At 40.4% G+C, this 25,491-nt stretch overlaps 2 protein-coding genes across 4 annotated transcripts in view; one reads left to right on the forward strand and one right to left on the reverse strand.

Moving 5' to 3' along the window:
* PPP2R2D (protein phosphatase 2 regulatory subunit Bdelta) overlaps positions 1–14,254 on the forward strand; it is a 29,406-nt gene extending 15,152 nt beyond the window's left edge. For 2 of the 3 annotated variants that reach the window (XM_080596658.1, XM_080596659.1), the window contains 7 exons: positions 2,457–2,622; positions 4,287–4,399; positions 6,883–7,060; positions 8,145–8,309; positions 9,758–9,927; positions 10,012–10,103; positions 12,101–14,254. In XM_080596658.1, the coding sequence (XP_080452784.1) occupies positions 2,457–2,622; positions 4,287–4,399; positions 6,883–7,060; positions 8,145–8,309; positions 9,758–9,927; positions 10,012–10,103; positions 12,101–12,380 (1,164 nt within the window). In that variant the 3' untranslated portion in view covers positions 12,381–14,254. The remainder of the gene's footprint in view (positions 1–2,456; positions 2,623–4,286; positions 4,400–6,882; positions 7,061–8,144; positions 8,310–9,757; positions 9,928–10,011; positions 10,104–12,100) is intronic. The other variant, XM_080596660.1, reaches the window with a different exon arrangement.
* A 3,554-nt stretch (positions 14,255–17,808) lies between these two features.
* BNIP3 (BCL2 interacting protein 3) lies at positions 17,809–25,412 on the reverse strand. Its single transcript, XM_080596661.1, has 6 exons — positions 25,228–25,412; positions 24,088–24,271; positions 23,181–23,265; positions 20,785–20,891; positions 20,528–20,677; positions 17,809–18,797 (listed from the first exon to the last, which is right to left on the reverse strand). The coding sequence occupies exons 1-6, from the start codon at positions 25,403–25,405 to the stop codon at positions 18,746–18,748; spliced, it is 756 nt and encodes a 251-aa protein (XP_080452787.1). The 5' UTR covers positions 25,406–25,412; the 3' UTR covers positions 17,809–18,745.
* Positions 25,413–25,491: the final 79 nt, after the last annotated feature.

Below are 25,491 nucleotides of genomic sequence, written 5' to 3' on the forward strand. Positions count from 1 at the left end.
GAAAAACAGTTTTCATGCCTTTTCGTGTCTGAGAGAAATGTGGAATTTTTCTTTTACATCAACATTCCACGTGACAACTCCTTTTTTCTCCCCCACCACCAAAGACCATGTATGTCCTTCCCTTTGAAGAACTGATGAGAATTTGAACCTTTTCTGGGTTTAGAAATACCAGAAGTGATCGTGGAATTTTGATTCAGCTTGTTTGTGCCTGAAGTGTACTGATCTTTAGGTGCTATGCTTTTTTTCCAGCAGAATCCCCCTTCTTTCATTGTGTGGTTTGAATGATGCTCGATTAACCAACAGCCATCCACATTTTGCATTTCATCCTCGCTCTGATACTACTTACCGAACGTTTCAATAAAGATGGTTTATCAGTTTTACTCTGAGGATTTTGAGAGGCAGTGAAATGAAAACACCATTGCTGGAAAAGCTGCTGAAATGTTACCCAACTACACCTAGACAGCACATTGCTTGTTTATCATTTAGCCTGCTGTGTAGACTTAACTGAGGCACAGAGACCAAGGTCAAAAGGATCCACATGCTCAGGATCTCTGACTTCCTTGACGCTTGTTCAGGGTGGAGCTATTATTGGTTGGCTTTCAGCTGTTTGTGCTCAGTTCTGTAACTCAAAACCCAGCTGTCATGTCTTTTCTTTGTAGTATTAAAAAAAAAAAGTCACACTCTTCACACAGGAATATTCAAATGTCTTCTGGGAGCACATGTGGGCCATAGGGAAGAGGTGGGCATTAGAGTCCTTTCTCTTGTCATCTACAAAACCGTGGAATTTCTGAAGAGGAGGAAGAGAAATCTAAAATAATAAGAACATGAAAGAAACTAGATAAAATGACTAGAAACATGATAAAATCTTAAACTTATTTTAAACAGTGTAATTTTTTTACTATAACTTCGGATAGTTATAAAATTTTACATACACTTTGTTTTTGGAAGGCAGGCTGAAATGTTGGGCTCTGTGCCCTGAACTCACAGGGCATTATTTCAGTTCCAAGCAGCTGTTTGTTCCAACCAAATAAACAAGTAAAGAGTGAGACCACTGCCAAGACAACTTGCACAAAACATAGGTAGTTATCTCCATTACTTACCTAACCAAACAGAATAGTGTAGTTGAGAGGATCCTATCTAAAATGATTAAAAGTTAAATGACAGGGAGCAAAGTAATGTAAAGTCTCAGACTTAACTAAAATTCCATACTTGAGAGATTGCAGTTTAAAAAAAAAAAAAAAAAACTCTGTAAAACCTTATCAGAGTTGCAAAGTCAAGCATGGAAATGCAAGTAAGTGTCAGAACAAAGGTTGCCTGTGGAGCCTCGCGTTGGCATAGCAGGCTTTAATTATGTGAGTCACTACTATTTTTTCCCCAGTAACGCACTGTCAATCGATGTGCAAGATAGGCTTTTCCTGGGCAACTGATTTTCTTGCCTGCCTTTGGAAGTAAGTGACTTGCTTCTTCTAAAGTGTGATTTCCGATTGTGCTTTGGGGAGTTTGTTTTTTCAGGCGTTCTGGGCACTGCAGCTCTGCGAGTGGAGCTGGTCTCCAAACATGAGTCACTATCTAATATTAAATTATTTGAAGAGCCCAATAACATTTTCTTCAAATCTAATACTGCAGGTCCACAGGTACCTGCAACTTTGATCTCTGTTCCTTGGTGCCACAAATGCCAAATGAAAATAATGCAAAGTTCCAGTTCTGTGAGGGGGGAAAGAAGATTTTTAGTGTACTTGTAATAGTCTTTGGTGTGTTACAATAAACTCCATAGAAAGCCTGAGATGAAAATAAGGTGATTCCAGCCTTCAGATTTTCATAATGAAAAAGGTTGTCAAAGCTTAATGATGAGCCTTGATAGCATTTCTGGATACAGCATGTTTTAAAATGAGTAGGGAAGGAGCTACATCTAATGCTCATTTAGCAGTGACTGTGCGCCGTCACTGTTTTGTACAAACATATTTAATTGTACCATGTCCTCTGTCCTTTAACATTTATTTGCTAGTCTGGAAACCCTGTATAATGTCATGTTGTGATGAGCAGTGGAGTGAGTTTTGGAAAGGAGATAAGTGAAGTGTAGAAACCGATCCCACGGAGTTGGTGGTTTAGGATTTAGGACATAGCTGATTTCTCTGCCCCAGTTCTGTTGAAAGTACTGGGGAGCAGCAGTGTGACCCAGAGCTCTTCCAAATGAACCCAGGAACTCTTCTGCAGACAGCACACCTCTTTGAAGTGCTTTGATACAAGTAGACAAATATTTGTATAGAAAGTTACTTTTAAACAGGAAGTCTGTGCATATTATATTGATGCTGAACTCTAGTAAAAATGTCAAATTGAGCAAGACCTGTTGTAAAAAGTTTACTTTCTAATTGACAATTTCTAGTCATTACTTTGTATGTACAGTTCCTAATGAACCGAGTAACATCAGCTTCAAGAAATATTATGTTTCCTTGCAGAATAAAAGCCGTCCTCTTTCTAGGGGAGAATATAATGTTTACAGTACCTTTCAGAGTCATGAACCTGAGTTTGACTACTTGAAAAGTCTAGAAATTGAGGAAAAAATAAATAAAATTAGGTGGTTACCACAACAGAATGCTGCTCATTTCCTGCTGTCTACAAATGGTAAGAACACTTTATTTTTGCAAAAAAAAACCTTCCTATATGTCATTTGAATATTATCTCATCGATGATCCACTTGTGGGGTTTTTCTGCAGTGTTTTGGGGTTGTTTTAGTTTCTTCCTTAATTACATGCAGTGTCTGTTTTGATTGTAATACCTTGTAAATTACTGACTTCGGAGCTTGGAAGTAATGAAGTAGCAACAGCACAGGCATGGTTACAGAGCTATGCTCTGGGTGTGCTGGCTACGTTGTCAATTTACGTGCCCTGGTGCTCTGCTTTTCAGTATGCGTTCAGTGTAAATGTGTTGCCAGTATGCTGAACTGTAGCACAAGTCTAAAATGAACTTAATTTGATCATCCTAATTTTGAAATCGAATTTTTTGTGATCCCAGATGAATTTAGAATAGAAGCATTTGAAATTGAAACTCTGTAGTTACAATGCTCTTCTGATTCTAAAACATCTTGTGTGCTTTGAAGAGCTTATGGATTAAAAGACAACGGTCACTCTAGGAGCACGTTTGTACCATTTTTTCATTCACATTATTTTCTTTAATTTCTTCCCTTATTGTATTAGTGGTTACACGTATTACTGAAGCAGTCGGTGCTGTGACTATTAGCACTGTTTCGTTTGGATGCATCATGGAGCAAGTTGTAACTGTAAATGCAGAACTGTGCATGAAAAAACTTGCCTTTGACAGAGGGTTGCACTTGTTCCTAACAGTTTGGTTCACCTTTTACCTTGTTCCTAGATGATCTTTTGTAAGTGCTAATGTATGTTCTGTTACACAGAACTTCAAAAGCAGGAATGACTTCTGTCTGCTGGACTGTGAAATTAAATTCATCTATTTTGATCCAAGTCCAGCTAAACTCAAGGCGGTCTCTAAAGTGTGTCATCTTAAATGCATTTAATGTGTGTAGTAGTCTGGGGAGAAGAGGTTTGTTTCCAGTTAGCGGCAGATCTCACTCTCGGCGTGTACTTCTTTCTGCGTTTGGACAAACTGCCCCTGGTAGGACCCGGGAAGTACGTGCCTTTGGATGTGGAATCCTAAAGCAGTGTGGCAAACCTCCTTCTCAGTTACTGCCTCTGCCTGACTCTTCTCTCTCCTTAAGGGAGTTACTTTAATTCAAGCTATTCTTTTTTTGTTGTTTTTGTTTTCTCTCCCTAGCATTTGTCTATTTAAAATAGGTTAGGTAGTAATAGAGGGCTCACTGCTGAATTTTGGTGATCAGCATGTGAAACTTCCCTTGCAAAGGGTCATTTTGGTGAATGGTAGGCATTGTGCTCTACCATTCAGGCAGAAATTTGTATTTTATTCAAACTGAATGTTATATTAAAGTTAAAAATGAAATCTACTTATTTTTCTTCTTCCCTTAAATGGTATTTCCATACATTTCCTATCCGCACCCTCTAAGTGCATATTTTCTGTTTATTTTTAATGTACTAATTCTGCTAAACTATATTGCTGAAGGCAAAGTTCTTCATGTCTACGTAGGGAAGGTTGTATTTCATATTATGTAGTTGTTTAAAGGACGCCAGTGGGATCCTTTCTGTTGCAAGCAGTAGAAACCTAGATAGATGAATAACACACTCCGTTCACTCCATTAGTTAGGGAATTTATTTTGAATTTAATTCATTCTGAAGGATGTGAATTTTTGTTGGTTTTAGATAAAACTATTAAATTATGGAAAATAAGTGAAAGGGATAAAAGAGCCGAAGGTTATAATTTAAAAGATGAAGATGGAAGACTTAGGGATCCTTTCAGAATCACAGCACTACGGGTACGTTTCTGCTCTTTGACTTTAAATATCTTTTTGCATGTACTTCTTTACCTTTGTTCAGAGTTGTCAACTGAAATGTGTAGATTAGAAATGGTGCTTTGGTCGGGGTAATTGATAACCTTTTACTTTTTTTTAAAAGGCACTTGATTTTATAGATAAGCTCATGTATTTCTAAAATCATAAAATAAGGATCCTTTGGAAAACTTGAGACAAATTTCAAAACTAAGATATTAACTTCTCAGTGTTTTTTTTTTTTTTCTTGGAACATCTTATTTTTCAAATGGATAGGAAATTTAAACTTTTAAAAATCAAAATTAAGTATTGTCTTAGAGAAGGTGTTTTCGTTAGAGGCCAGCTCCTGGGCATTTGAGAAACCTAATGTATATATACTTCTGGAGCCTTGCTATTTGTCCATTTTCATAGTGATGTTGCGGTAGGGTTAGTGCTCCAGACTTGGAACTTCTTAAAGCAAGAGCTCAAAACCAAAGCAGTCATTTGGTGGTAGGGGATTTTTGATGGATTTTATTTTTGTTGCTGTATCTATAAATAGGAATTGAACCAAGGCTCTCACTACTTCTAAAGCTGTTGTCACTCCTGACACTTGCAGGAACTATGCTGTTGTGGTTTTGTGGTTTTGTTTCGTTGATGTTGTTGCTGATGATGTTTGGATTGTTTTTTCTTCTCTTGCTTTGCTTAAATTGAGTATTGAAGCTTTAGATATACATCAGCATGATGCCTTGTCGTGCTGGGAAAGGTTACCCACTGCTGGGAGGTAGCTTCCTACTTAGCGTGTAGGAGCCAAGATCTGACTGAGTACTCCAAATAAAATACCTAAAACCAAGGAAACAAATCATACGATGCCTCAGCCCAGTGGCTGGAAGTAGGTAGGGATAAAATTTGGGCTTCTCCAACCTTGCCATTATGTAGGAGTAGACAACCCATCGGGGAGCATGGAAAGTCCAGAACCCGGCCAGAACAGTTCTGCTGGACACTGGCTGATACTGGCTGTACCGCTCAGTGAGCACGTTGGCATCTGCTTCAAACACTGAAATGTTTTTAGGAGTCATCAAGCTGAATTGAGAGAGGCAGGAAGGGGGGCAATAAAAAGCAAGAACCACTTCTTTAAAAGTTAGTCTTCTAATTTTGCTGCCCTTCTGGGAAAGGAAGGTTGGGCTGGGCTGCAAACCCTGCCAGGCACATCGTACAAGAAAAGGTGATGGAATGAACTAAGCGTGAGGAAAGATTGGCAGAAGGGGGAGGAAAAACTTACCGGCAGTTACCCTCATATGTTAAAAATACCAAGTTTTAGAGATCTAGAGTGTACGTAACTTGGCCTATTACAGGTATTGTTTCCATACTTCCTTACAGAAGTAGAACCCCATTTGTTTGTAACAAAGTAGACTTTAGGAGGAGTGCTTCAGAGCCTCCTGTGTGTGGAGGCCTCGTCACTTCCAAGTACCATTCCTGATGACTCCCATTAATGCATCTTCAATTTCACAATTGATAATTGTTGGAGCTAGGAACACTCATGGTCAGATAGGAATATTGCCTAATAAGCAGTAGTAGATTAATTTTAATAATTACCTTTTATGATCTAAACAGACTGTAAGGTACAAACACGGTGAAAACAATTACAGAGCTCTTAGATTAATTTGTTTCTTGTTCAGGAAGACAAATTACCCTGAACAGTGTCGTAACTCTTTTCGTGGTTAGATGATGTAAGATAGTGTTCTAGTACACACAGTTCACCAGCACAGCATGGGAACGTCCATGGACAGCATTAAACTGTTGACTTGCTGGTCAGTGACAAGGCTGGGGAAGGAGCAAGAAGAAAGCTTAATACACTTGGCTGGGATAAGCCACGTCATCCTTTGTATCAGCTAGCTGTGAAAATAGTGTTCACATGTTCCTGAAATCGTACTCACTGTTCAGGGAACAAAGAGGGGAGGGCCTTTGCAAACTTCATAACAATTTCACCAGCACCCTCTAAGATACGGAGGTCATTTTTAAGCACTTGTTTCCAATTAACATCATCTTCAAATACCATTATAAACATGTACTGTTTTCCTGATGGGTGAGGTACGAAGCTTCCTTATTTGACAGGTAACTTCCAAAGAAGGCAGTGACCCAGGTTTTGTGCGAGTAGTCCGTCAAGTCACCATTCGTGGCCTGGTTTACTGCATCTCTTGCTCTGAGGATTTAGAAGGTGTTTAGAACTTAATCTGTTTCTAGAAAACAGAAAATCCAAGTTTTTCTATTAGTGTTTACCATTAGACAGTGTGCTATTGTGTATCTCTTAGCTCCTGGGTTGCAGCTGTGCTCTTTAACTTTGGGGGGGGGGGGAGGATAAATTTATATTCCTGTTGGAAAACTGGTGGGAGGGTGTCTTTAAGTCAAAACAGAAATAGATGGGGTGAAATTAATGTCTTCTTAATCAGAAATCAGCTTTATGCCCAACTTGACCGTTCTCTTTCATGTTTCAGGTGCCAATATTGAAACCCATGGACCTAATGGTAGAAGCAAGTCCCAGAAGGATATTTGCAAATGCACATACTTATCACATAAACTCTATTTCAGTAAATAGTGATCATGAAACATACCTTTCTGCAGATGACCTAAGAATTAACCTATGGCATTTAGAAATCACAGATAGAAGTTTTAGTATCCTTTTTTTGGTCCTCTGTGAGCACTAGGGTACGTGTAAGTTATGTATGTTTAACAGAATCACTTTAATTTTGTGAATTGGTGTTCAAATCTGTAGATAAAAATGCAGGATTTAAAAAACTAGAGACTTAATGCAGGGAAAGAAGGCGTATTAGGATGCTCTCGCTCATTCTGAGTGCAAGCATTCTACCAGTGAAAAAGTGCCAGTAGAAATGTTGTAGATAGCTTGTTTTATTTGTGGAGTTTGTACTTTAAGTACGAGTTGAAAGATTTGAAAAGTAGATCCTGTGTCACTGGAGATCTTTCCAAAGTTTAAGGTCTCTTAACTGTCTAAAATAACATTTCTCTTGCAGAAGACAAATTTTATTTTTTTCCATATCAAATGGTATTGTCAACTGTAGAAAACAATTTCAAATCTTTTTGCAAGCTTGTCTATCCAGAACTGTAATAGTGTGTCCTTCTCAGGCAAATCTGCAGTAAAACAAAAGTTGCAGAAATACATATTAAAACAATCTTATCGAAGTTATCTAAAGCTTTAGATAAGCAAGTAAAGTATATTCAGCGTTTGATAAGAAGTGTTAAAAAGGAAGTTTGGGAGGAATCTGAAAGCTCTATCTGGGAGCTTAATTGATCTCTGAGTTTAATCTTTACTGGGTGCTGATTTGAGGGATTGGAGGCTAGTTTCTTCATAAGAACAATCTTTTACCCCCTTTTTTTTTCTTTTTAAAGTTTTTCTTATGCAAATAAGAGCTTATAGCAAAAATACAAATTAATTCTTGCCTCTTTTTGTGATTTTGTGGATAGATGGGGCTTTTGTTTTGGAGCAAATTCTTTATATCATCTTTCAACTCTTCTTCAGTTACCTCCAGCATCTCCAGAAGTAGATTTGTAACAATGAGGTCTGGTGTTATGGTTCTTTTTTAATCTTCTGCGGTCGCTTTACTTTGTGTAGATTGCTGATGGTGGAAATTAAAACCTTGCCTGGTTTCCTACACTGTATTTTCTACACTTTTTTAGATAGCTACTTGAAAGCAATGATTCAAATGTGAGGTGTTACAAACCTTTACCAAAACCTTCCCAGATATTGTAGATATTAAGCCTGCTAACATGGAGGAGCTGACAGAAGTGATCACCGCTGCAGAGTTCCACCCTCATCACTGTAACGTGTTTGTCTACAGTAGTAGCAAAGGAACTATTCGCCTCTGTGACATGCGTTCTTCAGCCCTCTGTGACAGGCATTCAAAGTGTAAGTCAGGATGCACCTGTGGTTTATGGGTTTCTTGCTTTGTTCTCATGTAAGATAGAATGTATAGGTGTTTGCTTATAAATAAATATACCAAGTTCTGCTTATTGGTAAAGAGCATACAAGGTAAGGAGTGGTAGTTTTGTAGAATGGAACATTTTAATTGTCTTGTTCTAGGCCATCAACAAGCAGAAGTGTAGCATGAGACAATTGACGATCTGACTCTGCTCCTGTTTACCCATTTATGCATCATAAACTGATGGGAACAAGTGCTTTTGGCACCAGTGAGACCTGTCTTCTGTCCAGACTCAGTCTTGGTGCTTCTCAAAGGTATCTGCTTATCAAATCCCAGTTCAGGGCAGTTTATTCACCTTTGTGCATTAGCAACTGGGCTGCTGCTGCTGCTGATCCGTTTAGTTTGTTACCATTTGCAGCTCATAAGGTAGAATATAGTCTTAAAAATACGCATTGAGTTTGCAGTTAGTTTCCAGGGATGAAAGATGAATGCTTTTTGGTCTGCTCAGCTATGTAAACGTATGTAGGTGAGGAAAGCTTTTCTATTGAAATCAAAGGGAACACTGTCAGTGCTTTGCACACAGCCTATTGTTTCTTTTTTTGCTAATGTAACGGTTATGGTTTATTGGTATTACTATTCCTGTGGGTTACCCTACCACACTGATATTTGCAGGTAAGATTTCTATAGAGAAGATCAGGATTTCTTCTTGGTGAAGGGAAGTACTTCTGCAATGTGAAATGTCGAGTGCTAAGCCGTTTCAGCTGTGTGACTTAGCGTTGGATCAAATTACATACTAGCATTTTATTTTTTTTAACTGTTCATTACTGAAAAACATCCTGTTAAAAGGGTCTATTCAAAAATGATAAAAGTAATTCTGGATAGCTTGTGTCATGAAATACTGACTTCAGAGATTGATTTTCAATTTAAGCAATATTTCATTCTGCTTTCTAAAACCATACCTTTCATTTCAAGTGTAGATACTAATATTTCCTTTCAAGAGGTTGCATTGTACAACTTCTGTTCAGATCTAAATAAAAGTATGCTGTACAGTAGTCTCAAAATATGTGGGTCATGCATTAAGATCTTGTTCTGGATGCTGACATTTTCACCTGCTATTGTCCAACTTAATTTGTAGATCAGTTGTAACGTTTTTACGGCACATGTACTGTTTTTTTTAACTTTTTTCTCTGATTCATCCCTTAAGACCTGTGAATTCTTTGCTGATGCTGTGCTCCAGTTGAGAATGCTGGAGATAGTTGTAAAATTGCTAGAATGTAACATTGTTTAAAAAGAGACTATTTTTAATAACTTAACAGCAACCTCCTTTTTTTTTAAAGAAACTAGTATCTTAACTTAAAATTGTCAAAGTACTGGTGAATGTTGGAAGCTGTAGAATTTGATGTTGGTTTCATTGGTAATTGTCTTCTATCTACAGTTTTTGAAGAGCCTGAAGATCCTAGCAGCAGATCATTTTTTTCAGAAATAATCTCATCGATATCTGATGTAAAATTCAGTCACAGTGGTCGATACATGATGACAAGAGACTACCTTTCTGTTAAAGTCTGGGATCTCAATATGGAAAACAGGCCTGTAGAGACATATCAAGTATGAAGTTCAAGTTCTCTTAAATACCCTCTTGTCTTCTTTTTCTTTAAATCTCTCTAATATCAATTTAAATGTTTCAAAAAGGTTCATGAATATCTTCGAAGCAAGCTTTGTTCCCTGTACGAAAATGACTGCATTTTTGACAAATTTGAATGCTGCTGGAACGGTTCTGATAGGTAAGTTGTTTTGCTTTGTTTGTTTGTCTCCCAGCTTTAGGAATTTAATTTTGTCCCAAAACTCGTAAGTGATATTTAACTTTAAGGAAGTAATTAGCTAAATTCAAATCAGCTCTTGGGGGGGGGGGTGGTTTTTGTTTGTTTTTGGTTTTTATGTTTGAAATATTTTAGGGGGGATAAACACAAAACCATTCTTCAATCTTCTGTCCTCCAGTTGAAGGAGTAGAATAAGGCTTTGTCAGTATGTTTCTAACACAAATTCTTGTTGAAGCTTTATGTAGTCAAGACTGGCCATTTCAAGCCTTGAAAATGTTACTCAGTTTTGTTTTCAAATAGTATACAAGAGCACGCACTCAGTATTTTCCAAATTAAATCTTCTTTCTGTTTTCTGTAGACTAAAACAGTTAGATAATGATTTGTATTTGTTGCAAATCACGGAAATACTTGTCTCACCTGCAAGTTGCAGAAGCATTATAATCAAATAGCAAGGCCACTATACTGGCACAATTTGTGCATGTTTCTTGTCACTAGCTATGTATTAAAATGTTTTCAGAACCCATGGGTAAGATCGTGGCAGATCTGGATCTTCTGTCTGGATGCTTTTTGTTGGCTTGCCTATGCGGTTCTTCCTTTTTTTTTTTGTAGGATTTTTATTAATATTTCTGAAATACCTAAATTCGTGACTTGTCCGCCACCAAATGCTTTCAAGCCGTTAAACGAATAGGTATCAGTTTTGATTTGATAGTAACAGGATCATCCTGTGAAACAAGCTTTGGCCTAATAATGGAGAACCAAAGATCCGCCACTTAATTTGGAAGCGGACAATGATCAAGGAAGTCAAATCTGGCAAACTGTGTACAGGAGTCAGTGAAGGAAGTAAAATCTACCTGCATTGCTATTGGAGTGATATTTGAGATTGCATGTAATGCTATATGCTGCTTAACAATTAATTTTCTACAGAAACAGTATTAGAGAAAATGGGTTACTGTCAATACCAGGTTGTAAGTGGCTGTGAGTTACTGTGGGGAAAAAAATCGTGCTGTACCAATCAGTGTACGAAAAATACTTCTTAGCAATATTTCCATTATCTAATATACAGCTTCTTTTATTCATTTCATATGTTTTTCACTAAATTAAAATGCAAAGAAACTGACACTTATTTCTACATTTTTCAAGTAACTCCAGTTAATCTTTTTTTAAAAAAAAAAGTCAAAACATAATCTGATTATGACATAAAATAAGAACATAAGTTGTGTTGCTCACCTCCCTTTGAAAAATTCCTTTGGCTCTGCATTCCCTCGTACAATCTGAGTGATGTATGTTGTGTTAATAGTATCTCATTCTGCTCCTAGTCTTAAATTTCTAATGCCATGAAGACAACAAAAAAACTGTTCATTGGAAGCAAGGTACATGAAAGTATTTTCAGATGCAGTTTTTTCTCCTGCCTTGTTCAAATGCAAATTTAGTACTGTATGGGAACTCTGAATTGTTCCTGATGGGCTATATCAGATACTCGAGTAAAGGGTTTCTTTTGCTGCTACAGAACAATTTTTTGTAATTAATCCGTTGGTATGTTCATGGTCAGCATTTGCAAAGGTAAGCACTTCTGTTTGTCATAGTCTGTTGAAATTAAGTAGTTTACAATTGCTTTGATTCCACTATAACTTTTGGAGCAATGGGATAAAGGGATGGAGTAGGACTAGGAAGGCCCACTTTGCTCACATTAAGATGAACAAAGCCCAAGACTCTGCTGGGAGCTGGTCCCAGGAGGCACGGGCCGGGAGAATACGTGGAAGAGAAGTTCACGGAGTGGAAGCAGTACTAAATACCCAGCAGAGCTGAGCAAACATACATCAGAGAGGAAGAGAGTGTAGTGCCAAATACTGGTGGTCATGAATTTGATTTGACAGTCACCTTGCGGGTAAGAGATGGAAGAAAGGGATTGAATACCACCGCTGGAAGCCTAGTGAGATTTCCTTTTTTCTGTTTTCCAACAGTGCTATCATGACTGGATCTTACAACAACTTCTTTAGAATGTTTGACCGAAACACACGGCGGGATATCACTCTAGAAGCGTCCAGGGAAAGTAGCAAACCTCGTGCCATCTTGAAACCGCGTAAAGTGTGTACAGGTGGTAAAAGAAAGAAAGATGAAATAAGTGTTGACAGTCTGGACTTCAACAAGAAGATTCTTCATACAGCATGGCATCCCATGGAGAACATCATTGCTGTAGCTGCCACCAATAATTTGTATATATTCCAGGACAAAATTAACTAAAGATGACTTACTTGAGGACAGAGTTGTCTTCTTGCATAGTTAAGCTCAGTTGTTATCTGTAAAAGAGAAGGCCTTGTTGTCCTACCAGTGAAGAACATTGATGCACTTACTTCCCTTTAGATAAAGGAGAGAATCTGGCCTGTTTTTTGAGTTCATGGTGTAGTTCTGCCTTCAGTGGGGGTATGGAGTGTCAGTTGCAATTTTCTGAGAAAAACCCTCTAGAAGCAGAATTGATGGACAGTGCTCAATCAGGCCAATACTCAAAACAAATGTATTTATTTAAGTCTGAGCCTTCCTTTCCAGTTTATAGACCAAAAATTTAACACCCAAGAAGAAAAATTGTCATAAAAATGTAATTTCTATCTCTTGCGCTCTTTCTCTGCTGTAATATTTGGGCCTTTCAAAACATATATTGTGCTTAATGCCTGTAAACATTCCTCCTCTGGCCTGTATCTAGGCTTAGGTGTTTTTACCTTTGAGCACTTAGGTAGGTCTTGAGTTGGGTTCATAGACAGGTTTCCATGAATATTTACTCACCAACTGTATCTATAACCACACCTTCTGGTGTAAACCACTTAATAAAATAACAAACTATAAAAAGTGTTTTTAAATCTGATGGTATGTATTCAGTTTTTTTATTTTTTTATTGCATGTACTGGGATTGTGCAAAATAACCCTAATGGGCAGATTTGACAGTGTTTGTCCCAAACTATTAAATTTTGGCAGACTAATACAAACTTTTTTGTGTAGTAATTCAAATTCTAAATTTAGAGTTTCCTTGAAAGTGTCATTTAATTTTAAGTTGCGCAAATTTTTTCTTGTAAGATGCCATTTGTATACCAAGTAGGAGAATGAAAAGGTTGGTATAAAGATGTCCACAGCCTTAATAGAAAGTGACCACCTTGCACAGAAGGGAAAACAAAATGTGTAACAAATGTTCTTCTTTGGAGATAAAAAATAAATAAAGTTTATCTGATGCCTCTCAACGTTAGCTAGAGACATACCTTATGTGCATTATGTTTTTTAACCTTTTTAGTACTTGTCATGAAGATACACTTTATTTTAAATATTTGGCATAATGTATTGTATTTCACATTGCTGTTCAAGCAAAAAGGTATCTTGATTATGCCAAGCAGCAACACAGCTTAATACTTTTTACACATTCTGACTTTAACACCCAGATGTCAGAAAACACTGAGGCTACAAGCTGGTGTTAACTGCATTTGTTATAACCCTGTTCTTGCTAACTGTTTGGTTTTTTTGTTTGTTTTTGGTTTTTTTAAGCCTTAGGTACTTTTTTTTCCAAAGGGGCCTAAAATGCATCAACCTTCTCTTCACCCTAGGCTAGCATGAATGAGAAATTGTTCCTGAAGCTATTGCAGCACATTTTAGTTCCATCAGGTAGCTAAACATTACACTCTGTAAAATGTGCCTGCCAATTAGAAATTCTTTGAAAAATTAGATCTCTCGAGCTTCTGAAAGGAGATACAGAAGTGTGGTTTACACTCCGTTTTTATTAAAATGAAGGTGTATTATGATTACTGAATCAGAACTGCATATGCAACAGTAAAATGTCTCTGTTCTTACCCTCTCAATTAATGTCCATAGAGTGCCACTCTTGTTCACAGTAAGCTAGTAAGTACAACTAACTTTGAGGTTCTACAAATAAAGTTTAAAACAAACAACAAACCCTTATACTGTATATTGGTTGTGACACTATTTGCAAATCTTGAAATGTGGAACTTCTGGGTCATTAAAGTGTTAGATTTGACCTCGTTCCTAAAATGCATAATAGAGCTAATACAATGGGATTGTACATACTTGTTCAATTATTTTGACCAAAAAGTTTAATAAATTTTAAATGTTTACCTGGATTTGCTCTGTGTATTTTGACAACTTTTCATTCCACAACTACTTCTTCCTTTTGTGAGATAATTGGCCAAACTAAGCAACCTGAAAACTTATATTTCCATTTTGAATGGTCATACCTCTAACTCAAAGCCGTCTGTTCGTGTTCAGTGATTATCTTAGTGCTGTCTATTTTTATCTATTCTTTCAGCTTCAGCAAATGTAAGTGGAAAATGAGTAAAAAGAGAAAGGATGTAATGAAATCTATTATATAAAACATGATTTTCTTGTACCTATTTCAATTAAATAGCTCGTAATGATTCGTTAAATTTTTATCATTTAATTCTGCCTAAAAACTAACTTATTCAGTTGGATAAATTACTGTCTTTCAGATATTTGCTTAAAATCACCATTGACTTATCAGTTTAACAGCATTGCATTGCTAGCACATATAGGTACCCTGAACAGTTAATTTCCATGAAATAGAGTGTCTTGTAGGTTACCCCTGACACAAGCAGTAGGATTATTGCAGTGGATACAGGGTGGTCCCGTGTGGAGGCAGGAGCTGGACTTGATGACCCTTCCCGGGTCCCTTCCAACCCGGGATACCGCTGTGGTTCTGGCAGTGAATGCCTCAGCCCTGCTGGGGGGAGGCTTTCTCCTGCGGTTATTTCCCCTTATTTTGCACCACCCATAGTTCCTTTAGTCCAAAGCAGGCGGTTGCTGGAGCCCTGAGGCTGTGCTTGGTGCATGTCCCACCTGGATCCCCTGTGGAGGAGTCCTGGGAGCTGCTGGGGGTCCTTGGCCCTGCATCCTCGCAGTCAGACGGCAACAAGGTACGGGGGTTTGAAGCTTTGGAAGCAAAAAAGGTAAGAACAGACTTTTATTTAATTTCTTTTTCAATAGGGAAAGCTTATTGCTTAACAGAGGCGGGGATAGCTTTACCTGTCCTTACCTTTGAAGGCCTTAAGGGCTGCATGTGTCTTACCACAAAAGCTTTTGCAATACCCTGTTGTTCTAGGAAGCTCTATTTCTAGGCTCAAGGGTTAGAGAAATTGTTTCTATCCAACTTTTAACTGGAAGTTTGTGTTTAGTACCCTGTCCAGAGGCATCATCTAGAAATTAAGTAACCTGACGGGCATGCAAGGACTTCCCCATGCAGCTGCCCTGTCCTGAAATTACAGCGTGGGGGTGAGACGTGTTTTCATATGTCCAAAATTATCCCTGCATCACTGAATGTGACCTGATGTAGGTGGGCTTGGATTTTTCCTCTCTGGAAGTGTTTGCTGACGCTTGCTGTTAGCGCGGTCCTGCAGCAGCTCTGAGCCCCCGCCACCGGGCACGGAGAGCTGGGAGCAGGAGCGGACGCCTTCCCCGAGCAGGCGTTCCTAACCCGGGAGTTGTGCTGGGCTTCCAGCAGCGATAACAGTCGCCAGCAGGCTGAATTCGCCAGCAGCGCTTCAGGCGAGCGGTCACGGAATTGGGTTTCGGCAAGGGGCTGGGAGGGCTGCGCTGGGTGCTGCTCCCTGCCGCGGGGCCCAGCCCCTCGGGCCTCTGCGGGGTGCAGGCTCGGTGGGCGGCTGTACGCCCGCAGATGCTGGCCGGTTGTGTGAAGAACAGCGCTGTACTCAGCCTAGAAAAGTCCAAGGACTAGCTCCTGCTCCGTGCCTGCGGCTGATCGGCCTTCTCTGGCAGGAGGTCCTCGTGTCCCCCTCCGTGCCTCGATGGCAAAGGCCAGGGAAGAGGCCGGCCGAGAGCCCTGGGGAGAGGAGGCCGAGGGGAACGGCTCTTCTGGGCCGTGTCCCTGCCTGGAGGCAGAAATCAGGTCGGCTAATGTAGTGCTAGTCCTGGCTCTCCGGAAAAATCCCTGGTACTGAACACACGCTGTACTTAAAAACACTGCTTGTTTACACCCTGCCACCAGCTGGAGCTGATGGAACCAGGATCCACTCACGGCCGCTGTTAACACCAAGCACGTGTTTGTAACACCGCTGGGACACCAAGCACGTGTTTGTAACACCGCTGGGACACCAAGCACGGCCGCCTCACGCCGCAGCAACGTACAAAGGGTTGGCGCAGAGGCTGTGGAAGAGGAGCGATGCGCCGCTCGCAAGGTGCTGGTAAATATGGACGTGGCATGGTTGAAAGGCACCGAACAGTTTCTCATTTTATTCCTTTAAGCAGTGAAAAAAACTACTTCAGAAATGAAAATGTAACAAAAAATGAGGGCAGCTAGGAGTGCACCAGGGTGTCAGCTTGCAGAAGTGAGGGCTGCAATATGACTCGGTTTCTGATACCTTTGCTTTTAGCATTTAGGCTCTAACATCGGATTAAAGATTTCCAACTACCGCAAGAACAGCAGCTTACATGGCTGCTTTGCAACATCTTTGCAGGGTGGCAGTTCTTTTCCTGCCCCTGCAGGATTTCTTTGGTTCTGTGTTTAAAAAAAGAAAAATGAAGCAATACTGTAGTTCCTTTATTCACGGTGGGTACTTTCATACCATTGCATTTTGCAATGTACAATAGGAGCACTTAAGTATTATTCTAGTGTAGTTTCTGTAAATCTTTCTTTTTAAAATACCAGTAGTTGCCATAGAATGTAAACACGGAATTTCCAGTGCAGCATATCTTCGCATTCAGCGAAAACAAGAACTACTCAATACAAATAACAAATTGCAAGAACCCTGGTTAAATAGAGCGTGAATGTGTACAGATGCTGGAGCTTGCAGGACACCCCATTCACCTGCTGTAATTTAAAAAATGTCTTTATGGGTATAAGGCGTTAAGTATTCATAATGAAACTTACTTAAATTCCGATACAATAGCATTAAAAAAGTCTTATATTTTTCAAAGGGGGAAGAAGCAGTTCATGTAACGATCATTCCAATATCAATGTTTTTAATACCATTTTGGAAGAACACTGAGGTTCAACTCAAACTCTAATCAGTTAAAAGGCTTCAACTTCACAGGGGACTTCTCATTCAGAAATTAAAAATCTAATAATTCCTTTTTTTATTGCACAGACACTTAAAAAACAACCACCACATACTGGCCCTCCTACAAGAGGTATGCGATTAAAGTCATGCAAGTGAGAATTTCCAGTGGCCTCAGCAGGATTACTCCATGGAAAATGCAGTACGTGTCTCTCCTGGATTGGGGCCCACAGGATTAGGCCACTGCTTGTTTGTACAGCAGCAATCTAGTCCCACACCTGTGGTGACATCATTTGGTGACAGGACATGGGCTCAGCACCGTACCACAAGGTGCTCAGCAGCAGAACTCCAAGCACAAAAGAAAGTACTGCTAAATAAGTGCAAAAACAAAGTAGAAAGTAAATTTATTTTTAAATGATGATAGTACAAAGCAGAACCCGTACTTGCAAGTTCAGTGAGTTTGTTTTCTGAGTGACTTCTAATGACAGCTTTCTCCTATTCAAATTTAAGAATCAAAATGAAATTATTTTCTGTAGAAACTTCTTACCCATTTGTCAGTTATGCAAATAAAGAATGAAATGATCTTAAGACAGAGCCTTGTCAAGCACTTCAAACAATTAGAGAAAGAGAAATGGGAACACTCAATCTACGAGGAACCTTTTTATTTAAATATACAAAACATGATAATTTGGCAAACGTTCATTTATTCTAATTAAATAAGGTAAAATTATTGAAAAGGCATTCAATTAGTACAAACAAATAAGCAAGCAAACCTTTTTTGAAATCTATACAAGGATGAAGCAAATAGAAGATGCAAATTTATTTTACAGATAAAAAGACTGAGAAGCAATAGGCTGCAAGAAGATACAGCAGAAAGAACTTGTATTAATTGGGGAGTTAAATATATGCCTTTATAGAAGAAACTATTTATTAGGCACTAAGGTCCAAATTTTAGTTCAGCCTTTCGCGTATCACACTCTGAATGAGTAAATATTGATGGAAGCTTTACCAATACACTAATTTATTCCAGCTGACAGTCTCTCACATTTCACATCTCACACAAAAGTGAAAGAGCTAAGCAGAATCTAAGGAAGGAAGAAACAGCTTCAAGTGAGGTAAAAAGCTTTTTCTGAAATCCTGTATATGATACATAAGGCCACACATTGTTTCGGGCTAATCCCTTATTGTCGTGGTTACAGTAGCAGTGACAACCATTCACATCTATGATATATAAAGAAATAGCACTTTAATATTGCAGTGGTGATTCAGCTAGATACTCAACTAAAGCTAAGATTTTGTTTTTAAACATCAAATTCTTTTAGTTTTCAAAGATACTTCCCTACAAAGCAATGCAGTGGATGTCAGAGCACGATTCAGATGCATTATGAGAATTGCTCCAGAATACTACGTATGATATGTTAGCTTTAGTGTCTTCTCCCACTCTTACTGAACTAGGAACACAACATTTACAGAACAAGTATACGCTGATTGTGTAGTCGTTGCTAGCATGGATGTTTCTGCTGTTCACCTCCCGTATTCCCCGATGAACATTTTCTTTGCTTTGAAATCACGTTTCAGGTGCCTTCAAAAAGTACTGCTTGAAGCTGTGGTCGTAAGGCGTCTTCCAATGTAAATCCTGAGATCAAGAACATACAGCCAGTAAGCGTTCGATTTCAGCTCAAGAGGAACATACAGCATGTAGGGGTTTTTTTCTTTTAAATTACTAGATTACTAGGTATACAAATTACAGCAGGGGCAGTAGTGCCAGTTTTAATTAAGAGGGCAAATCAAGTGTGTACTATAAAACTCGGTCTTCAGTTGCTGTTACCTTTCTGCATACCTTGTCTAATAATGCTCCCTAAATTCTAAGTCTGAATAATACTCTGTAAGCTGTTCAGTTTCAGGAATGTACGGGGCAGAGATATGCACGGGGTTAACAAGAACACTGCTTCAGGAGCTTTCAGAAGTCAGATATTTTTATCATGTTTTTTTCTTGTTATCTTAAATTTTTCTACTCATTAAATACATCTGACATTCGTTAACTGCTCATTTTACTGTCATCTTCACATACTTCTTAGCGCATTTCTCCAGTCACTATTTCCTAACTTGGTAAATATTTACAGCTACCCTACATCAGGTCTTTTATTCATTTACTTTTTGCAGCTTGAAGAAATCAGTATTTTAAGTGTAATGATTTTATTATTATTACACTAAGCATGTTATGAAGATGTGACTTTTTGTTACTCTTTACTGACCTGGAATGTTGTAATTCCCAGCAGCGGTGGAAATAACAAGGAAGTGTTTACATTGCAAAACTTGCAATTACTTTGGAAGGAAAATTTCAGTATGCTTTTGTTCCATCTCACACAGTTACTTATTTTAATTTTGGAAGGAGCTGAATTAGTTTCACGTTATTTTTACGCTATTATGTGGCTAAGAATTTTGTACAGGACAGATGAAGGCACAGATTATCTTTAAAATTATGCATACTGCAGAGACCACAGAGTGCGTCTTTCCAGTTACTGTAGCTGTCATATTCTTCTCCTTCCCCCCACTCTCTTAAATCCCCTCACTCTCAACTTCTGCAGTTTTTATTTTTGATAAGGGCTCAGGATTTGCACAAGGTAATGAGAAGAAAAAGAACAGGACGAGAGGTAATTGGAGGCTCCTTGGAGGACAGCTGTCACCTCAGAACTTGTTTGACCTCTCCCCTAAGCCCTCTCATGTGGCACATTGCACTCAAAAAGCAGAGGTCAGATGTGCCTGGAGTCCCAGCATTCTTTGTTGATAAAGGAATCTGCCATGCCTAGGTAAAGGCAAACTCTGTTCCTGACAAAAAGGCATTTAATCTCTTCCCTTTAGTCTGTGTCCTGTGGCTATTTTTAAAGAATCTAATCTAATCCCTTAATCATCTGGAAAACAAACAAACAAACACACAAAAAGCCAAAAGCTCAAACAACAATTCCTGCTTTGTTTGCCATCCCCTGTCCCCAGAGCTGTGGAATTTTAAAATATATTAAATAATCATTTTTCCTTCACAATTAGTATTGAGATTATACCTCCAATGGAACGGAGTATTATGTATGTATAAAAGGACTTCACACACACAATTTCACTCTCCCTTAATTCTTTTAAAAATACTCAGCTAGTAAGAAAAACAGAAAATTAAAATTTGATGGATTCAGCAATACCACAAACAAACAAGTAGGAAACCATTCCTGAATAACTAACTGTTGTCCTTCTGTGGAGAAGAGTCTATTGCTCATCTCTTAGACAAAGATGGAACTGGGAGTCAGAATTAGGCCTCAGAGAAAAATGGGCGAAAAAGAAAAAAAGCCTTTTTTTAAATAAGAAGTGTAAACTTACCCTAGTCCAATTGCAAGCAAATGAGAAAGAAGCAGAGATGGAAGGAAAACCTTCAAAAATTCTGCTGAGAATATGCCCCCCTTCTTCATTACACTGGTATTTCTCATGCTGAGAGTGGCTGTGCGCCTGGGATGTTTGAAAAGGAATTCCCTAATTTTGAGGAAGAAAATACAATCACAACATGAAGGTGTACATATTTGTACTTGTGGAGATAGAAGCAGTATCAGAGTTCCTCCAGAAACATCGACAGCACTCACTTCGGTGGGATGTTCTCTGGCCTGCTGGACCAATCCCATATCCAATCTGCATTTTTCTTCAGAAGCCTTTCTACTTCTTTCCTCCTTTCAAGAAAGTCTTCTTCAGACTAAAACAAAGAGCCATTATCAAACCATACACGACTACGACAGGTAGAAAGTTAGTCCTGCAAAACAAATCTTCTGTTCTGCGTCTAAGACCACACACGAGACTACCTCTGAAGCTCAATTCTCCCAGCTCTCTGCATATCACTTGTATCCTTTGCGTATCACTTGTATTAAACTATTTAGATCCTAGATAGGGGCACAGAGGGGAATCTGTCTTCACAGCAGGATACAAATGGAAAAGGTCATATCCCATATCCATATCTCGTATTTGCTCAAGTAAAGGCTACCCTGGAAATAAAGTGCCAAAGCCCTGTATTGCATCCTTACATGAAGTCTGAAAATAACCCACATTCACACATCTGAATGACACTGGGCAGAATAAACTTCTTAAGTCCGTCTGTATTCAAAACCGGATGAATGTCATACCTACCTGAAGATCCTAACACAAGCCAAGTGAAACCAATTTATTCTAGAAAAGCTACCTGGCTTTTGGGCCAGCATTAGGAATGCAGGTGAAGCAAGCCCAGGTTTATCTGCACACATCTGTGCAGAAAAACAAAAACAAAACAAAAAACCAGTGGCTTTGTTCTCAGTAAATTACAGTGTACATGCTGAATGAGAATACGATTTCTTGCTTATTACACATGCATTGAATGGAGCCAACAGATTGTGATAAAAATAGTATCTGATCATAGAGTTTAAATAGCTACACATACACACAACTGTGGAATGGAAATAAAGTTGTCCAGGCAACTATTTCTGATGTTTTTTCTAACTTTTGATGAAAAAACAATTTGATCTCAAAATCTAATTAATCACCTTTAAACATATGAAGGGTTTTCTGGAAACGTAACATAAAAACAATTAATTCAAGGTAACGTATTCATTAACCTCAAGCAGGTAATCCATTGAGCTAGATTCCTGTAGGAGCTGTAGAGATGGTGAGAAGAGCTTCAGATAACGCGAGAGGCTGTGGGACCACGCACGTTTTATGTAATTTTGAACTGATTAAAACTGTTGGTAACCTGTGGGTCGTCCAGCTTGGAGAAAAGGAGGCCAAGAGGCGACCTCCTTGCTCTCTGCAACTTCCTGAGGAGGGGAAGCGCAGAGCCAGGTGCTGGTCTCTCTCCCTGGTCTCCAATGACAGGAATGGCACAAAGCTGCACCAGGGGAGGTTCAGCCGGGACACCAGGAAAAAGATATTTACTGCGAGCGTGGTCAAAACCAGAACAGGCTTCCTCGCATGCTGGTTGATGCCCCGTGCCTGTCAGTTTTCAAAAGGTATTTGGATAATGCTGTCATTAACATTTTTGGTTTCAATTTTTGGTTAGCCCTGAAGCGATCAGGCAGTTGACCTTGACAATCTGTGAAGGTTCCTTCCAACTGAACTATTCTACGTATTATTGATAAAGCTGTATAATATAGGAACTGTAGGAAGTTGAAACCCCACTAGGTTAAATGCTTTACGAACAGTGTGATCACGTAGACTTTGTTTTAAAAAGCTTGTAATACTGGGTAGAAAAAGAGAATCATAAAGCCATGGCAGTGCTTTGAAAACATATGTTATTGGTTGTCATGTTTCATTGCCTCTAGAAAATCTTGTTGCTGTTAGATTTACATTGTGACAGATACATGAAATGTATCTAGTTGACGGGGGGGGGGGGGGGGGGGGGGGGGGGAAGAGGAAACTTCTGCATGGCAAGCTGTCCACAGAACATTAATATTCATCTTTATAGCCATAAATACACCTGCCCATTGGTACCTTCCCTACAGACCTTAATGTAAAATGTCCCACTAACTGCTAGACTTAACCTCCCAATCTAACTATCGAGTAGGAAAGAATAATGCCCACTTCAGAGGACAGATGAAACCATGATAAGAGAACATGTCTCAAGATCACCAAAAGCTGGAGTCTTAGGAAGATGTTGACTCCAACTCTCTTAAATTCTAGACAAGCAGTTACCTTTTGGATTATCTTTTTCCCCAAAAGCTACACGCAAGTTCTGAAGGTAGACATTTTGACTTGTGGCTGGAAATAAGTGTTTGAGAACCCAGATGTCTTTAGAGACAGAGTAGGGCACCTTAATCCTTCTGAAAAAATCTCAGGTTACATATTAAAAAAAAAATCAATGCAAATCAGGTACTTACAAAAATCCTGATTCTGAGAATATTGTTAAGACAGTAAGCTACTGAAGTCTCTGCACAAGAGGTGAGGCTGCTGATTTCCCAGTGCTGGTTTTCAAATAGTGACAGTAACAAATCCTTCCTCCAAAGCAAAATGAGATTTTTACCTGAAAGCTATTTTTTTCTCCACTGCTGTGACTCTCTATTTCCAAAGCTCTATGACTGTCTTGAGGTGTCTGGGAACGAGGAGGGCTTGATAAAAGAGAAACACAAATAAGAAAGAGCTCATTAATTTTTTTATGACATTGTTTATGGGATGACTAAAAAGCTAGTGAATGAAGCTTGTATGCACAGCTGTCCTGAAGAGCTACGGTGCCCTGACCATAACCTAAGAGATTAATCTGCCAATGGGTGATACAATCCAGCCACCTCCCTCAATTAATCTTTGATTTCCTAACAATCTGACAAAGAGCTTGCTGCACAGCGCTGTTTTTCAGCAGTGTGGAGATATGCCCGTAAGGCTGTATGATCTGGCCCATGTTGCTTACTAAATAACGATAGGCAGCAAGCAATTGCTAGAAGTACATTTTGGTTTGAATTCAACTAGCCAGATGAGACTAGGAGGTTCTGCACCCTACCGCCTATTTTAAGGCCTTTTAGTTAAATAAACTTTAGGCTGCAGACTTCACAGCCCATCAAAATCAAATACACAAAATAACAAAACTGACAACGTGCCTCAGATGTCTTTTTTATTATTATTATACTCCTAGAAATCTATATGCTTTGTAAACTAGACATAGGACATTTTTAAGCAACTGTCTAAGAACTCCTAATGAATGAACCCATTACAAAACACATGTTGCTTTTTTACCACCCCGCTCTGACGTTTCCGTTTAGGCAGCAGTGTACTGCTTGCACGAGGTCTGATCCTTTGGAATGACAGCAGCACACTGCTCTACAGGACTTTCTTCACCAGAACAAGACTGTTGCCTGTACTCCAGCAGCATACCTGTGGGAACACTGTGCATAAAGAAGGCGAGTTTCACTTTGCTTACAATAAAGCATTTTGTTTACCTGTCACAATGCGAACTCTCTCTTGAACTGCTTCTTCCAGATTCATGCTGAGCATCAAGAAGTATTTTCTCCATGTCGCCGTTGTGAATGGAGATAGAGGCCGGTACTTGTTCTTGGCTCGTCGGTGTGGAATTGTTTCCGTTGCCATTTCCATTGCTGCTGAAGTGGAGCTCTACCCAGGAACCTGCTCGGCATAATCGAGAACAGAACCAGAATAAACCCAACGGTTTTGCACAACAGGCACGTGGAGCAGAGGCAGTTGATCCTCCCCAGCGCGACACTACAGCGGGTCACGCAGAAGTACTCGCATCTATAGCTCAGCTCACAAACACGACAAAATGCCAAAACGCGGGGGCGCTTCGTTAGCGATCTGGAGAGCCTCAGGGAGCTGGAGAGGAGCCGGTCAGCGCAGCGTGCCTCCTGCAGCCCCAGGACCTTTCACTGCAGCGCACGGGAAACGCACAATTTTTGTCGTTCAACACAGGTGGCGGCCAAAGGGCACGGCCTCCGGGGCTTCCTCTGCCGAAGCCTGCGTATCGATCCCTTGAAAGCAGTTCGGTGCCGGCGCCCGACAGCCGCGTTTTGTTTGGCAGGGAGCGCCTCGGAGCCTGCTCTTGGGCAACGGCGGCCCGGGGGGCGGTGCGGGCCGTGTTTACCGGGCGGGCGGGCGGCGGCCTGGGGGAAGGGAGGGGAAGGGAGGGGAGGGGAAGGGAGGGGAAGGGAGGGGAAGGGAGGGGAAGGGAGGGGAAGGGAGGGGAAGGGAAGGGAAGGGAAGGGAAGGGAAGGGAAGGGAAGGGAAGGGAAGGGAAGGGAAGGGAAGGGAAGGGAAGGGAAGGGAAGGGAAGGGAAGGGAAGGGAAGGGAAGGGAAGGGAAGGGAAGGGAAGGGAAGGGAAGGGAAGGGAAGGGAAGGGAAGGGAAGGGAAGGGAAGGGAAGGGAAGGGAAGGGAAGGGAAGGGAAGGGAAGGGAAGGGAAGGGAAGGGAAGGGAAGGGAAGGGAAGGGAAGGGAAGGGAAGGGAAGGGAAGGGAAGGGAAGGGAAGGGAAGGGAAGGCCCCGCGGCGCAGAGGCCGGGCGGCTCGGGGACGGGCACGGCGAGGCCCGAGCGGTGCCGCGGTGACGAACGCCCCCCCCCGCCCTTACCCTGCAGGTTCTCCTCCTGCGGGCTGAGCCGCGACATGGCGGCGCGGCGCGGCGGAGGCGCACGGCGGGACGGCCCGGGGCGCGGTGCTGCGGCCGGCGGAGCCGCACAGCTCTGCCCGCAGCCCCTGCGCCGGGCCCGGGGGCGCCGCGCTGACGGCAGCCGCCGCCCCGGCCTCATTGGCGGCCGCCCCGGCCCGCCCCCGGCACGCGGCTGAGGGGCGGTGCGGGCGGGCCGGGCCGGGCCGGGGGCGCTCGGCGGGGCGG

Source organism: Anser brachyrhynchus (genome assembly GCF_964034855.1).
Source record: "Anser brachyrhynchus genome assembly, chromosome: 6".
In the NCBI taxonomy this organism is placed as follows: domain Eukaryota; kingdom Metazoa; phylum Chordata; class Aves; order Anseriformes; family Anatidae; genus Anser; species Anser brachyrhynchus.